General features: G+C 39.5%; 1 protein-coding gene across 1 annotated transcript in view; it reads right to left on the reverse strand.

Moving 5' to 3' along the window:
• cdh23 (cadherin-related 23) overlaps positions 1-17,208 on the reverse strand; it is a 138,119-nt gene extending 120,911 nt beyond the window's left edge. The window contains exons 1-2 of the mRNA XM_026310064.1: positions 17,124-17,208; positions 14,115-14,189 (exon numbers count right to left, since the gene is read on the reverse strand). Coding sequence (XP_026165849.1) covers positions 14,115-14,189; positions 17,124-17,208 — 160 coding nt within the window. The remainder of the gene's footprint in view (positions 1-14,114; positions 14,190-17,123) is intronic.
• Between the last annotated feature and the right edge of the window lie 810 nt (positions 17,209-18,018).

Here is an 18,018-nt window from a genome sequence, read left to right on the forward strand (position 1 = left end):
AACTCATTAGGTTTGCAAGCCTTTGTGCCACAAAAACACAAATGCAACACGTATTGAAATTGGCATGACTGGTGCAGATGAATACAATTTACTTATTAAATAATAGGTAAAATTATTACTGCAGTTCTAGTACTTCAAAGTAGGTAATATATGTCTATTAGAAAAAGCTTATTTATAACACAGGAAACATTACTGTTTAATAGCTCCTCTGAAAAAGACATTTACCATATTATCTCATTTTCCCCTTCTCTATTTTTCACTGGCCTTTTCTTCTTTGTGTGTGCGTGTGTGTGTATACACACACATATGTGTGTTTGTGACATCAATAACCGTGATGGTAAGAGAGCCAAAGACAAATAGTGCCTGGAGTCTGGCTTTAAGTGACTCCTGTGTTTCAACAACACACACCATGAGAGTCCTTGGGAGGCTGTGTATTAATCTAACAGATTTATGACTAAATCTGTCATGGATGGGAAAAGAATACCCTCTGCCTTTCCTTTTAGGCAGTCTTGAGAGAAATACACACCTCCCAGACCACACATCCTAAATGTATCTGTGTAAATAGTCCTTAAGAGAAGTGACAATCTACAGCATGCACCCCTATATAGAATGTGAAAAACACTAACAAAATAGACCCACAAATGCAAACATTTACTGGAATTAATCTGGTATAAATAAATGTAAGCATTTTTTTATGTTCAATTCTTATGTTGTACTTTTGGTTTTGAGGATAAGAATATGAGCATGGGATATTATACAGTCTATTAGAAACTATGTGATAGCTCATATGACTTAAAAAGTTCAGACATGAGAAGGAACAAATGGATTATGTACCTGTAGCTCAAAAGTCACAGACTATTAACAATTTATACAAATATGTCAAATAAACGTTGGTTGTGCACTGAATTAAATGAGAACATTTGCTTATTAGTGTATATTTGAAGTTGACTCTGCTGTCCAGATACGAGCCATTCATTTGATGAGAGTCAGCTCAGTCTGAAGTGAACTGAAGAGAATGAGTCAAGAGGCGTATGACTAGATGTCTGGCCCAGGATTGGCTTTCTACTACACCCAAATGGTGAAATGATGAAAACACTCAGTGGCAAGGCTGTGACTAACCAGTCACATTGCAAAAGCTGGAGGACATTGAAGGGCATTAGTGGACAGTCACCCACGCAGTGGTGAGGAGAGGCAGACCTGTCACTGCAAATTCACACGCAGCCCTGTTCACTCTCTGATCACGCAGGAAAGCTCTTTGCTCTTGCAGTTTTTTTTAATTCCATCTCATCTCAGTCTTGCTGTTCCCCCACTTTCTCTTTCTTTTTTTGTTATCCTCTCGTCATACTCTGTCCTGCTTATGGAGGCCAGACGGAGGGACACGGGCAGTGCTGATAGGAGTGGACAGGTGGCTGTGAGACTTTTAGAGTGACGGCTGAGCCAGTCTGGCCTGTCGTTGTCACAAAAGCAAATGCCTGCCCCAAACACACACGCATCCACCCGAAACCACACCACTTCTGCCAGTATGCCAAAATGTCCATCATCACTGGCATTTCGTAACGCCTGCCCAGTTCTTTCATTTTCTTTCCATCTTTATGCCTTGCTCTTTTCATTCAGTTTTGCTGTTCACCTCAGTTTTTAATCCTGTTCTTATTCTGTTATTTGCCTCTGTTTTTCAACCTTCCTACACTCCCACTCTCTTACACTGGCCCACTGCTGACCTCACCAGGGCTGTCTATTATCTGAGAGTGAGCTAAATCATGGTCAGGTAATGGAACATGCCACCTTCATTGTAAACACAAACGCACACCCAGTCCCACACCCACACACACACACTAAAACAAAAGCCTTTTCACTTTTGTCTTCTGTTTACATGTTTATTATTTGGCCCATGTGTTACTGAAGAGTAGGGCTGATGTTGTTTCTGCAGATGAAGATAGGGATGTTGGGGAATGGCAGGCGCCGGGGTCAAGAATGAGGCTGTGGCAAATCATAGTTGACCTCTAGCCCTTGCTGGCATGTACAGGGAGAGTGCAGAGTCTTACACAGTAAACAGTGGTTCCTTTTCTCCACAAATATAGCTTTAATAAATACATGAATGTTTGCAAATGGAAAAGGATGTAACTGCAATGCATAAGGGTGATATAATTGTGTTTTAAAGCTGACCATATCTTCTGATTATACTTTTATTTAACCGTCTGCCATTTCTGTTACCAATCTTGGCAGAGTTTGACTAGCATTCATTTACTTTTTCAGCACGTCTTAACTATATCAGGTCAGTGTTAGAGCAAGGGCGTCAAATCTTGTCAACCACCACATCAAAATACACATGACAATTCACAAAGGTATCAAAAGACAAATTGTTTACATTAATATCAGCCACACTCCTCTAGGCTACTTTACACTAAAATGTGGAAATGATAGTGATGGTCTTTCAAAGTCACTTACGAGGAGCTATTCCCCTATAATACCAGATTGCAGCCACCAGTGCTGAATGCTGAAGTCAATTCAAAATCTCATGAGGGTGCAAAGTGTTCTTAATGTAACACAAAGGCTGCCTCAGGGTGAACATTTTAATTTGTCACTGGACAAAAAGCACAGGTATAGCTAATAACGTTAATGATAACTCTGTTTGCTGTGTCAGTAAATCAGTAGGTGCAACAGTGCTACTGATTCATCAGTATACTGAATAATGTTGTTAATTCTAGCTGTGTTTGACAATGCAAATGTCCACTATGAGAAAGGTCTCAATTCTATGTCACAAGGTCAAAATAAACATTTGCTGAAATCACAACACACTCTATCGTAACAATTTACAACCAGTGATTCTGTGCACTGCATGCCAGTTATACTTAATAGTAGCGATAGTAGTAGTATTGTCACCATTCACCAATGAGATGCTAAAGGTCAATTAATGGCAACATACAGTAACGTTTAGGTAAACTTAAATTTACAGTTCATGAAAAATGTCAGAACTAAATGGGTTTATCCGACTTAAAATCCTGAATAACTATTTTTCTGCATTACATTTTCTCAGAAGGCCTTTCTTCTAGACTGATGGAGACGTGTCGTTTTACATGTGTTAAGACATGGCTGTTTGCTTTGGTAATATGGAAAAGCAGCAGTACAAATGCATCTATAGGGTGCATTAAATTTGCTAGCGATGAATTATGAAAATTGACAAGGGAATTCTCAAAAAGCAGATGTTGGCAGATCACAACACCAACATAGCCTGTACAACATCAAATGGCAGCCCAATCCCCGATTTACTATTCATGCATGTGGAACAGACTAGCATTAACCCACTGATATATTATTTCTGTTTCCCTCTTATGGGAAACTTAGTTGTGGGATGCAGGCTTAGTTATATCCACTGGAATATATCTGAGTTTTCTCAACCAGTCCATACGGTGTAACAGTTGCAGAATTGCAGGCCACACTAGCATGCCTGATCCTGATCAGGTCCAGCTTTGCTCAGTATAAGCCAACTGACTGGCCAGACCAGGCCAAGACCAGATGGACTTTAAAGTCACTAGTGCATCTCTATCTTCCTCAATTCTCTCTCAGTCTCTTATGTCCATCTGCTTTGAAGCCCCTCTCATCCTCATCTTCTTCTCTGCCACTATCATTTCCTATATCTCCCCATGTGTCTGTATCACTTCCATTCACATTTTCTGCCAGGTCCCCATTCCTTCATCCTGCCTCTGTTCTTCCATACTTTTCTGCCTCTGTCCTTCACTCATTTTCCTTCCTCTGTTTTTCCCCAACTTATTTTCATTGCTCCCTCTCCTGCTTTTTCTCCCTCTCCATCCGTGTCTTACACATACTAAGTTTGGTTCTTTCAGTTATCATAAGTGAGTCACTGTTTTCCATGAGACAGATGGGAGATGGCATGAAGGAGAGAGAGACTGAGGGAGACAAAAAAGAAAAACAGAGATACATAAAGGGGGGTAGGGGGGGTAACAGGGTAGGATGGTCACTGTCTGAAAAGCTTGGCCAAAAAAGTGCTCAAGCTGACCAGCAGAGGACTGCAATGCAGACAGTCTAAAGTGTGTGTATCTGTATGACTGAAAGGGGTAGAAAAAGATAGGAGAGAGACTGAATGAGTTAAATTGGATGATGTGTAAGTGTGTGTGTGTGTGTGTGTGTGTGTGTGTCTCTCAACGCGTTTGTCCAGATTGTTTGCTACGCTGCTGCCTAAATCTCATGACTGGCTGCCATTACAGCTTTTTTCGTCCTGTAACACGCCACACTTGTTTTATGGATTATAAATGAACTCATTATCTGTAGCACTCATTAGCTTTAGGTCCTAATTAGCCAAAATTAATATTGTTTCCTGACAAAGACATTGGCACTGGCAAATTGGCAATTGACCTCCTTGGTCAATCTGGAGAGAGGGACAGAGTGACAAGGGAAGCATAAAAAACAGGGGAGGTGAGTAGGAGAGATGGGCAATGACAGTTGCTCTGGTTGATTGTCTGGGACTCATCCCTCCCCCTTCCTTTGCTCCCGCTTGCACTGCCTTGCACAAACTATCTCTCTTCTTACTGAAAAAGCAGACCCTTAAGACATGCTGCACTCACTAAAACTGAAAAGTCTAGGTACAGTACAAGCAGCAAAGTATTTTTGTCTTTTAATTGTGAGTTTGTTTGTGTGTGTCAACACAGGACTCAATGGGAAATGAGCAGTTAGAAAAGAAGTACAGTATCACGTCCACCATGGTTGATAGCCAGAAGGTCTGGAGTGTCTTATCAAATGGGACATCTCACTGGAGAAAAATTACTGGCTTGAGAAACAAATAGGAGAAAGAATGAGATGACAAAGAAGGCATGCTAGGCAGAGCATGAGAGGGAAAGAGAGAGAGGCCAGAGATGTCAGACAAGCCTTTCTTATTCCTTAAAAAATTATCCATGTCAAACACCTTTTTGACTCTGAGATGAGAGAGAACTTCAATTAAACCACTCTCTCCAGCTCAACATCCTACTAGTGCAAAAGCATATGACATATGCACACACTCACCCTCACACTCACCCTTTCGGTGTATCACTGTGCCTACAGCTAACAGGTGCAAAATATCAGAGGCAGACCCACATTTAGGTATCAAAAGACAGTAAGTGCAAACATCTAACTGGAACATGGATCTGTGATGAAAAGGCTATAGTCTTATGTACATCACTTTGTGTGGCGACATACTGAAAACATAATGAGAGTGTAACCAAGGTGAGAGAATAAATAAATGAGTGAGATCATTTTCCAGCAGCAGAAAAGAGATCATGACACCAGTAAACAAAAACAAGCAGATTTGAGCCAAAGTCTGGTCTGTAAATAGGGGACATAGAGTGCAGGCACCCCACTTGTCAATTAATCCTTCCTGGCACCACCATGCTGGCCTTTATGAGAACAAATGTCAGCTTTCAAGACAAGGACGAGATAACCTTTCTTCATAGAATGCACACAGTCTCACGTGAGCAACACTGATATTACATTGCAGGCAGCTAATAAAAGCTGATCCAGCATCTGAGCAAAAATTCAAAAGGTTTGGCAATTTTAATTCTGTTTGTTCTGGGTCTGATCAGGTTTTGTGGTAACTGAAAGACTAAAATGACTAAACAGCTCTATTCCTGCTACAACCTATACTACAATTTGATAGTTAAAGTATTGCTGTCTATTAGAACAGGCCTCCCCTCCATGAAGGTCATGATGTTCAGTTTTTGATCAAAGTGATTTCTTTCATTCAACTGTACCATCATACTGAATGATGGAGTTCGTGCTGCTCTGAACTCTATTGTATGTGCCTCTAACTTAGCAAAGCCTCATTATTAAAAAGGGGATATAGAAAATAACAGAAACATGCTGTGTCAGTATAACAACATCCTCCAAAACGATCAGACAGTTGAATTAATAACACTAACACACCGTGAACAACTACTAAATGTTAAGGCCTTCCAGAAAGAAGGAGACTCTTGACTTTGACTGCATTGCTTTCAGCTACAGTTATTCCTAATGAATTACCAACTAAATGTACATCCCAGCAGTAGCTAATGCAAAGAAAATGCTAAATATATTCAGCTACTTTACACACATCAGAACATTTGTTGCATGTGAAGAAAAATAATATGACCATAAAAAAAAAAAAAGAGGGTGATAAAACTGCTCTAAACACAGAACACACATATACAAGTTTTTTTTTTTAGCTTTGGAATAATCTCTAGTCGTCTTTTTGACCTGTAACTATCAGAAATTCAAAGGCTGTTCTTTCTATTTCATTAATTTAAATTTGAAGTATTTGTTTTTTTGGGGGGTCATTTGCATTCTGAAGAATCAAGACCTGTATAATAAACAAACAGCAACAATATATTTTAACTTGAGTCACACCAACTGCATGTATATCTTCAAAGGGGCAAAGAGAAACTAACAGACATTCGAAACAGACACGCACACAAGCAACATACACAAACACACACACAGACACACACGCACATTTCCCCTCATTTCTACAGTTTCCCTGCAATGGAGCTCAGAGAGGTGGTCGCTGATGTGAAACATCAATTTCCAGGTTAGCTGCTCTGCGTGGCTCAGGCAGGTATCAGCCGTGACCCACCTGGACCAGATAAGCAGCTGCAAGAAGCTGATCTGCCACCCAGCAATGCACCTCTCAGTACTGTAGAATGGAGTAATGTGGGTGTTGCGTGCACACACACAAGTAAACAAATACTAAAACCTGCAACAATGAATTAAATGTGATGGGGGTAATACATAAACAGCCAACATAAAAATGGCCATATTACTCTTTCAGTAAATCTGTTGTGGTGTTTGAATATCACTAATTTCTCCAGATGTGATTGAAAAATATATATCAAACACACAGCACATGACCACTGCTCAGATAGAGGGTTCAGCATCTCGATGATCATTTGACTTACTGGGAATAAACACGGTTTAAACTTGAGCTATTCCAGATAAAAGTCCTACACAAATACACAAATGTGGAAACAAACTGAACTGTGTGATAATGCTGATGATTACTAGGTGGTAAAGAAAAAAGACCAGGTAAAATAACCATCAAAAAACTATGGTGTTTATTTGGAAGATTTGGCTTGTCTGGTATGTTTCCGTCTGTCACACATGTACCTTTTTACTCCTCCCATAATTTACCTTAACCTACACCACAACCACTACTTACCTTACTTTAACCATTACCCTAAGATTAAAACCTATATTTTGGTAATTTTCCACAAAACACATACAGAGTCTAAAACCAACAATGAATTTCATGTCCTAGTAGTAATGTCTGCAAATACAGAACTTGGTTTAGCTTATTTGTCAGTGCCACAGACCTCCATTAAGCCAGGTTCTGCATAGTGCACCTAATGATAGCCTCTGCTGAAAAACACAATGACATAGGCACATTTAACTTGAGCGCAAGACTCATTTGTAGCCTAAAAAAATGCGAGTGATGTGCATGAGTGGGTGAGAGCCCAACTTCAGACGGTCAGGTAATCTAAGCACTGCCACCACCACAGTGATGCCTGTCAGCTCAGTGCTGGGTGCCTTGGCAGTGCCGCACAACCTGGTGTCGCGGTACATTCCCACAGACAATTTCAATTGACTTTCACAACCCAAAAAAATGTCACACACAGCCAGCAGTTCTTCAACACATATCACACATCACCCTTCTTTGTCTCGGTCTCTCTATATTCATACTCTGGTCATGCCGTAACACAGGAAACTTTGAACAGATGAGGTAAGATGATAGAAACAAAGTAATTTTAAAGATCACTGTGACATACACCTGAGGCAGGGTCAAAGTTGAAATATTAATGGAAAATAAGGTACTATGCTGCATCTAAAATGACTAGCACCCAAATATGATCTCTACAACTGGCGGAATGAAATAGTGTTGATTGATGTAAATGTGGTTTAAATGTGTAAAACATACAGAACCATCATGGGGGTCAAATATGCAACACATACCTGAAGAGCCTAGACTTTATTGCTAAATGGACGTTCTCTAAATCCCAAACATTGTAAGTCTAAATATACACCGAAATCAACAACTGAGTCATGTCCAAAATGTACAAGTGAACTTTGTAGTTTCAATAGTGCAATTTCCAAATAAAAAAATTCTGGTTGTGTTGACTGTATCAAACAGCATGAATGAGACATGCTCTAAATCACTGTGTTGCTTTTATGATAAAGGGTTATGGGTTTTACGGTGGCACATAAGCACAGACTGTTCACATTCAGTGGTGCAGAGAAACTGCAGTAAGTACATGTGGTAAGAACTGTAAAATTTTGGGAAGAACAAGTATTTTCAATTTATGTTACTTCACTGTACTTTTTAATTCACTACACTGGTTTGACAGCTATAGTTACTACCTACTTGTGATTTTAAAAATGTAATTCAAAAAATGCGATCTACATACACTGCAATGTAAGATGCAATATTTAACGTATGATGCACTATATCAGAGTAAGGTCTTGAACCATGTGAGCCCTCATTGGAAACATGTATACATTTCCATAAAACCAGATCACAGAAAAGTAATAAAATAGAAATATGTGCGAGTGGGGCACTTAGCATTTGTCGGAGCTCAGAAGTATTGTTGCAGTGAGAGGCCAAAGTGTTGCGAGTGTTTGCATGGGCCATAATAGCAGTAACACATCACGTGCTGGGTAGAAACAGACAATATAACGCAACACAGCGTCATGATGGATGGTGTGTTTGCAGACACCGCTGAACCGTGGACCCCATTATTTCCTAAGGGAGGACGGGGTTGTGGGGGGTGGAGGCAAGGCACCACAGGGGAGAGATAAGGGATGATTGACTAAAGCAAAACAGAAGTCCCTCATGGATGGCAGTCTGCTGGCATTATTGGGGAGCCATTGAGGGAGTCAATACAACAGCTCAGTGACAGCAAAGAGCTGTCACAGGAAGGAAAATGATCAAGTCTATCCTTTTCCTAAAGTGTGGTAAACGAGGTCTCTTCAGATGGAGAGAAAAACCTCCACTCATTAAGAATACTTTGTGGACCAGTTTTGACTCATCTCCTCCAGAGATCAGATGGTTCCTTACTTTAACACGGAGAAATACTTCACTTTTGCAGCTGGTGAATTTATAAGATACAGATGCAGACAGTCACTCTCACTCTCATGCACACAGTGCTAACACCAATCCCAGCTCACAGTGACAGATACAACAGCAATTTCCAGAGATGCAGAAAGGACACACACATTGCATTCCAACATACCTGCTCAGAGTCAGACAGTAACAAAACAGCATGTCCTGGATATCAGCCAAAAAAAAAAAAGACTTCCCCCTAAAATTTTATTTCCTGATTAGCCTTTCACTTTATCAGTGCTCAGTTTTATTTCTCTCTTAATGCTTTGATTTCCACTTCCAGACTATCTGTAGAAGCGAAAACCAGTAAGAGTATTGTCTTGAAGTCTTTCATGGAACAACCTGTCAGTGTCATAATTTCAGATACACCGTCTAAAAATCTAAATGACAGACATAGGTTCAAACTTTTTCTGAATTGTTTAGAACATTTTTTTCATGGAGAAAGACTTTAAATTTTTTAGGGAAAGAAAATAGCCATTTCACCTTTTAGCCATTTGGCTGAAACCTTGTAGGTATGTAGCCACAGCAATTTTCCCTCCTCAGTTCTCTGTTATTCTTGGTCATATTAAAAATAGATGGACAAGGTATTTTCATATTATTTTATTATGGTGTTAGTTTTCATTGGATCAATCTGAAAATGTGTGATCTTGAAAATTAACTTGCTTAAAAAATTTTTGCAATAAGTGATTTTTGATGGTTTTCACTTGTTATAGTGAGATAATAAAATAAAATATCACACATCCACATTTTCCTCCTAAGTGACACACTGGACAAACAATGTGAGTGTGAAGTTGGTGTAATGTTCATAATGCAAAAATAGTTTCTCTCCAAATAGTGCTCCAAAACAGTCGTCAAAGTGTTCACATGGGTTTATTTATTTATTTTTAGGAGAGTTATGTTGAGTATGAATAGTCATTAGCAAGAATGGCCTGTTCACGTTCAGAGCTGAATACACTCACAGCCAACTCAGTACAACTGTGATCTGTTGGTCTCTATAATATTTTCAATCATGCAGGTTATTTTTCCATAAAGGTGCTAAGTGGAAAATGTGTCAAATGTGCTGAGAGTAAGCTTCTAATAACATAAAGCACCAGTCCAATCAAGATAATAGCTGGCAATAGTAATGAATACTACTTTGTTTATGGGTGCAAGCAGACTAACAGCCAATATACTGAATCAGACAGTGGTGAAAGAGAGAAACACAGACAGCGTCCAGAGAAGAGAGTGTTGACAAGCCCCAGTTAATGTAGAGTGCGCTAGGCCGCTGACAACAGGGAATTGGCTGGGGAGAGACATTTAGTAAGTTATTCCTTGAGGCTACTTCCTGCTCCTTAATTATTATTGAATTAGGAATTCCACAGAGCTAATTAAAAGTGTAAGGTATTTACTGTGGCAGTAGAAGAATGTGAGGGAGTGAGGAAAAAGAAATGAAGAGGTACAGACAGATATTTTAATTATTTTAACTTCATCCTACTCTGGTACAGTACATATAACTAAGATTCTACATCTTGGCTACACAAATGCCCTCTTGAACCACATTTAGCCAGGAGCAGTGGTCCATTTGGTCTGAGAGCTGGTGTTCCCAGTCTTTGACACTGTTAGGTACTGTACGCTGCTTTCAAAGTCTTTGTCTAATTTGTCTACAGTATGATCTAGAGGAACTAGAAAAGGTGTAGAACTGTTTTTACTTTCCTTTTCTAATGAAAAGGACAAAGGATATGAGTGTGCTAATGGATATGAATGACTCACATTGACAGAAATGGTTGTTTTAAGAAGCGTCCTTCAATCTGGTTCATTCATTCACATAATGAATACTTCAAGGAGCCTCTGTCCTGTTGAACTGAACTGTCTGACTTTTTCTACTAAAAAAAATTGACTCTGAATGTACAATAACTTATTCTAGAAAAATGAATGTGTTGTAACAATTTTAAAGTCAAACTTTTAAATGCCAGCCAGCCTTATGCTCAACTAGCATAAACCACAAGACATGCACAAACTATCCCAGCAGAGTGTGCAAGTTTCTTATTTTGAACAAATGTTGTGTTCTTCAAGTTAATTACTCAGTAGAGAGCTTAATCTGCAGAATCAGGGCAAAGTGGATTATGAGATGAGAGTGTTTAATCAAAGTGTTCTCCCAGTCTAATTACACATCCCATTTCCTGACACAACACACACTGTTATCTGCCACTGCATTTAACCATCAGCTCATCTGTTTAGCTGCCCCCCTAAGAGGGACTGATCCCACTGCCTGGATGTGACAAAAAAGGATATGTTAGCACATGTGCATATTCACTCTGAAAAGATATGTACAGATGCACACAGAAAATATAGACATGCAGACAATCAACATCACTAGTGTGTGAATTTTGTTCTAAAATATTTTTTTCCAAATATTGAAATTAATCAGGGGAGCACAGTGGAATGGGACCAAAAGGTTCCTGGTTAGAAACCCATCAGGGGCCTTTCTGTGTGGAGTTTGCATGTTCTAGTATCACTGCAGCACATAGTCAACCACTACTGCAGCCTAATCACACATCAAAACCCTTATTCATATCCAATAGGGACTACAGATTCCTCTTGGGTTCAGTTTTTCCTATGTGTCAAACTGAGAATGTTGTATTTGCCTGCATAAAGACATTGAACTAGTCAGCAGGTTAAGGACAGTATATATATATGTCAGAATTGTGAGTTCACAGCAAACCTTCTCCCTTTGAGTTACACTGGCCTCTATAGTCAACATCTGTGCAGTCTCTTTCAAAAACCTTGCCCCAGTTCCTGAACCAAATGTTGCTGGCAAGAGATGGAGAGGAGTAGGTGTAGTCTCAGATCAAATATCTATGCTGTGTTTGGACATGGTCCCTCATCTCTCTGATAAATAATCATGTGCCTCTGCCTGCCAAATGGAGCTGAGGCTACAGGCTCTGCAGCTATAAGCTAAAGTCACTGATCTGTGACCTAAACAAGGCCAGAAAGTGTTGTGAGTGTATGCAAATTCAAGCAGAGCAGTTTTGCTCATCTCTCTTAAACACCATCACTGGACCCATTATCCAAGTGTTAGTAAATTGCTTATTACACAAACTACAGTAGCTCATGGTGTCACCTCACACAGTCTGCTATCATGAACCCTATGCTTTAAAACCATCTCCAACACTCAGTCTGCGTGAAGCTAATCAGAGTGGCTGTGGAAACCTGACCACTGTGCTCAAGTCATGCAGTTTAGCTTCCAGTTATTCAGGCAGATGCTCATTTGTGTTCATCACATTTGCGGTAAAATAATGGCCTAATGAAGTATAGAGGAAGGCGTGATGTTTTGAATATGATTAACTGCCTCCACTATGCCCTCAAAGCCCAGTCTAACAATTCCTTATTCCTTGCACAATCTTTACACTGAACCTTGAGATGAGAAAATATGTATTTTTAATCTTCCCTTTATTCTAACCAAGGGTAAGAGTGATGTCACCAATTAAATTGCTGCTGGAGTACTCTATTAATGTGCTGGATAAGTAATCTTGTGTCGGAGGAAACATGTGGTTATTCAGGATGAAATGAATCTTATTTTATTCTTCACTATGCCCAATCCTCTACTCACAAACACATGCTGTGCACAAACATCTGACTCAGTGGTTTGTGTAGTTGTGTTTTCATGGGTTTATGAACTGGAGAGCCTCCTAGAAGCGGGCATCTGCTGAGATAATAAACAATAATCTTGACAAATCGTCACTGTCCCATCACTCAGCCCGCCCTCATAATCACAACAATGAAGTAGTCATCACAGGCTGGGCCAGGGAAATGACTGACAGCTCTCTGGACCACCAGAATATTTTGCTGGACCAAAGCCCAGCTGCTCAAGAAGACGACACAATGATTCATGGTCAGAGGGCAACCTGGACAGAGTGGTTATTGAAATTAGAAACGCCATCCAACAACACATCTATGCCCTTCACTGGTTAGAACACAAGCTGACTAGATGAAGAGCTGGCCTTTTGCCAAAAGCTGCTGGACAAAGATGCCAAACCATGCAATTATGAGGACAATGGTGTTTGAGGTCATTATGCTGATGATTTACTGTAGGCTCAATGGGATACTGTAACCTTTCCTGGCTGCAGTACTAAATATGAAACTAAGATGATGATGATGAAGGTAATACTGAAGGCGATTGTGAATGGTGTAGTGATGATTATGGAAGCTTAGTGATGTTTTTGAAGTTTCATGACCCCAAGGAAAAAATGTGAAATAATTATACTGTAGGTTGTGTGTGCCTGACACGTTACTGCTCACATAAAGCAACTCTGAGGGTGTGGACATGAAAAGCAAACACTCCATGATTCAGACTAGAGTGTTGACAGACTGCCACAGTGCAAAGGTTATGTGACAAAAAAAAAAAATCTAGAAAATCCATCCATTATAAAGGATTTTAATTCAAAGCCACTGACACCCACAGAGATGATGAAAAGCCAGACATCGCCAAATTGCCCTGTCAATCACTGCAACCAACCAAAATGACAAAAAATAAATAAGAGAGGGAATAACAGATCTAGGTGGAATTGGACTCAACCATATTTAGTACCATAACCCTAAACAGCCTCCAACATACAGTATACAAGCTTGCAACATGGCAATATCAAATCTTGCCAGACTCTTTCACACAGACATCAGTACTAGAGTGGGGAATATAAAAAGCATCCCAAGTTTCTTTTGTGTCAGCTTTTATTATAGAGAATCACTGGACCAGGCTCTGGCATTTCTCTCTCATCAAAAACAAACATACCACACACGGATGCACACATCCTGATAGAGAACATCCATCGCTATCACTGTCAGTGTCTATTGTGACGTCTTTCTTTTCTTGTTGTTTTCTCTTTCTCGGTTTAAATTCAAATGATACAGAGGATAAGCTATTTCAGTATGGTAAACTTAGCAAAGCCATTCACAGACAGCTTTACCTTTTTCAGACAATATAGATACATCAATTGGAACATCCCTGCGCCTGACTCACCAATGGGCGTATCTTCATAAATGAGAAGGTAGGTCGAGAAGAAGTAGTTCAGGAAACGGGGTGGCTGGTTGGAGCCTGCGATGAAGAGAAAAGGAACAATATTCTCATTATAGTCACATTAGTCACAATAGTCACATTATATGCTGAAACTAACCATTGTTGGTTGGACTTTGACAACTGTGCACAGAAAATGATGCATTTAACACTTGATTTTCTTTTTTAAGCATACAATACAGATACAGTGTATGCAAATACTTTAGGTCCAAAGACACAACTACAGTGAGTGTTTAACATGAAAAAAATAAAATAAAATCAGTGCAACTAATGACACTGTACATACCCTTATTGTACTGCTAAATGGGTGGAAGACATACACATTAAGGGAAACTGGCATTTTCCTGTTTGCGTTCAGTCCTTCACCCTATCCCAGAAATGACTGCCTAGGTAGCATGTCCTCTCAAATATTTCTGTCACAACACTGACTCCCAATGAAACTGAATGAGAACTGTAGATCACATTAGGATACAGTGGTTTTGCTGAGAGTAGCTAAACTTTATTTGGTTAGAATACTGACCTTTGTACATTTTCCATTTTGGTTTGGTACCATTGGTCCTGGCATTATGTCAACACTCCAACTCATTCATTCTACTTCTGTCAGTGGTTTAAGTTGGTGCATACATAATGCAGCCTGTGCACCTCAGGATGTAACACTGTAATGTAAAATTTGTATTGTAATGTAAAACAGGTCAACAGCTCTGTCTGGGTAAATCGTATGTTATGAAGCAGCCGATTGTTCTATTTCCATATCTGTTTCTGTATCCCAACTATGTCTTTAATCTGCTGTTTTGGAAGCCTTAGTGTCAACTGCAAAAAAAATAAATAAATGAACAAAAGAACACAAAGAACCTAAAGCAATCTGTCCAATATACTTTGTTCTTTTCTTTCCATTATCACAACAATATACCTTATCCTGTTGTGCTGTACTGTCCAAAGATTGCTTCAGAGGATGTAGTAATCTTTCTCAACACTACCTTTACATGGTTCGTTTTAATTCTTTAAAACCTGTGAGACTTGCATCAATAATTAAGGCTTAATTTACTTTGACCACTGTAGAAAAGACATAAGAAATCCATTATGTGTTCTCTAAAATGTACATTAATTTTCAGTTTTTAGTAGCCTTTTTTATTACCTCTTGCAGTACATGTCAATAAGAACCAAAAATAGTGGTGTAACCTTTGACCAGCACGTTGTATACAGTAGGAGAGCATTACACTGTTGTCAGTTCTGATCATTGCTTTCATACTTTAACTTGAATAAAATGTTTAGATCATCTACCTGTGGGTCTGATTATTTTCTGCAACCAAGAGGATCTAGGCATCAGTCAGCAATTGTTTTTTTGTTTTTTTTTTGTTAGAATGGTGTATTTAAAAAGGCTAAAATCATAACTGTATTGACTTAAGGTTTAATACAAAATTGCAACTACCTTGTATTTATTTACTCATATCCCTCCATTCTAACGTCACCCTTTTTAAGACCTGTTAAAAGGTTAATGGACTGCCAAGTTTGCTCAGGTTCCTGTGAAGTCAGTGTGAAACAAGCTGTTTTGTTGGGAAGATCAGGGAACAAAGCTGATGGTCTTTGATCAGCTGAGCTGGGTGACAGACCACAGTGACACTGACGTGACAGAAAGGGAGACTACCCGTTTGAAGTGTGAGTATTTGAAAAGAGTAAGTAAGTGCTTTGAAAATGGGAGCTTTTCATTCAGCCATCGATGCAGAAGATGCTTGTTTCCGTCGGTGGGTGCCAGGAACATGCACCGTGCTTGACAAAATGGGATGGGGTGATGAGAAGGAGGGTTAACAAGCCCCAAACCATCCCTGCAGCTTAATTACCGCAAGGCACTAGATCAGGCTTGGATAGTGGAATACAGATGATGATGATGATGATTATGATAATAATCACAGCAATGATGATCAATCCAACTGCTGTATCACAGAGGTAATGCTCAAGAGAAGCTCAGGGTCACTGTGCTAGTGGGTTACAGAGTTAGAAAATACAAGGTTAGGGGGGGAGAGAGAGGAGAGAGAGAGGAGAAAGAGGAAAGACAGTAACACAGAGAGCAAAACACAAAGCAAGATGTGGTGGGACTCCATAGATATACAGTAAAAAAAGGCCCTGATAAACTCATTGTGGTTGATGGAAAGAGGTTGTGGCATTCACTTAATATGTTCCCTGCTGCTTCAGCGCTGTGTGTGATTGGAGTTGTCTCCTGCCTGTCGCATCGAAGCTCTCTCTCTCACTATATCTGTCTCTCTCTCAAGCCCTCACAGATACACGCTCAGCAAGGAGGCAGATATTAAGTAGTTCTTAGGCCAAACAATGATATGAGATATTATTCAAGACAGACAAGGCAGGGAGAGCAGAAGGAGGAGAGAAAGAGTGTAGGAATTGCAGAGAAGATGTGACAGACAATGTATAAGAATGGGTGTGCAACTTAAGAAAACCTAATGTTATATATCAGATTTTCTAAACATATATATTGTACGTTTGTAAGAGAATTTCCTTTCAGGCAGTTAACAATGAAGAACTGAACAGGAAGTGGGATAGGCACTGTAAAAACAGCTTGTCTTCCTGAAACGTTACTTATAAAGACATTAGGAAAAAAACAACATGCAACCATAACATGACTAACAAAGGTCGATTTATGATTAAATTGTGACGCCAGTGCTATTTTTAGACCTTAATTCACTGATGTTTGGCCCTTTTTTCAGTTACTTAGCTTCAAATTCACACTGTTGCACACATTCACAAAAAAGGTAAAACCACCATCCTTACCACTGAGAAGCTACACTGGTATATATTAAATTGAAATGTATGCACTGTATCATGAATTTATAGACACTGGATAAATTATGCAACATAAAGGACTTCACAATCACCACTCACAAAATAAAAATCTAGTCTTTCTGGATTTACACATGTTCAGTCTTTATAGTCAAGAGGACTCACCTTCACAGAAAGAGTGGAGAACAAGGAAGGAAAGGAAGAGCTTGGCAAATGTCATCCTGACGCTTAAACCAGCACTCCACGACATCATCACCTGCACCTGATGAAACGCATAAACACAGAACACAGTAATGGTTAAGTCATTATCCACATTGCTGGTTCAGTCTAGTCACATAATGTCCAAAGACATTTCAGCTGCTTTATCTTGGGTGATTACTGTGTAAGTGAGAAGGAGATGTGATCAGTGTAATTAGGGGACAGAAAAAAGATTTGTTACACGCCAAGCTTCAAGCAGGTGTTTCCTTGTGTGTGTGTGTGTGTGTGTGTGTGTGTGTGTGTGTGTGTGTGTGTGTGTGTGTGTGTGTCTGCTTCAGGGCTGGGGTGTTGAAATTCACAGCAACAGCTCATTTACAGTACACATTGCCATAATCAGCTATAATCAAGATATTGCACCATTAATTGTCTGATTAAAAAAACTGCCTTGCACAAAAAAGAGGAAGAAAGGTGTAAACGACATGTTCAAGATACACACAGCATCGTCACTGGACCAACTGTAAAGTCAAAACTAATGACAAATAATGACACCTGGTAGGAAAGCAGCAAAAACAAATTAATTAACAGTAAATTGCTAAATCGCTTTATAACTAACTACCATTCTGATAAACAGTGTTTGCTTAAATAAGACTCCACCTTGCCAACATAATCACCATTTTTGAGGCCTCTTGTCAGGAGGTGTCGGGCAATGTAGATGCCCCCACTGATTTCCCTGATTTTAACATTTTCCTACTACTTCCTCACCTCCATCTTTCCTCAGTCTCTTTTCTTCCTTCTCTTTACCCTGTCATCACTTGTCCCAACAAGGCCTGCCTGGCTGGAAAACTCCTACAGTGACAATTTA

Source organism: Mastacembelus armatus, chromosome 15 (genome assembly GCF_900324485.2).
Source record: "Mastacembelus armatus chromosome 15, fMasArm1.2, whole genome shotgun sequence".
NCBI classification, from domain to species: domain Eukaryota; kingdom Metazoa; phylum Chordata; class Actinopteri; order Synbranchiformes; family Mastacembelidae; genus Mastacembelus; species Mastacembelus armatus.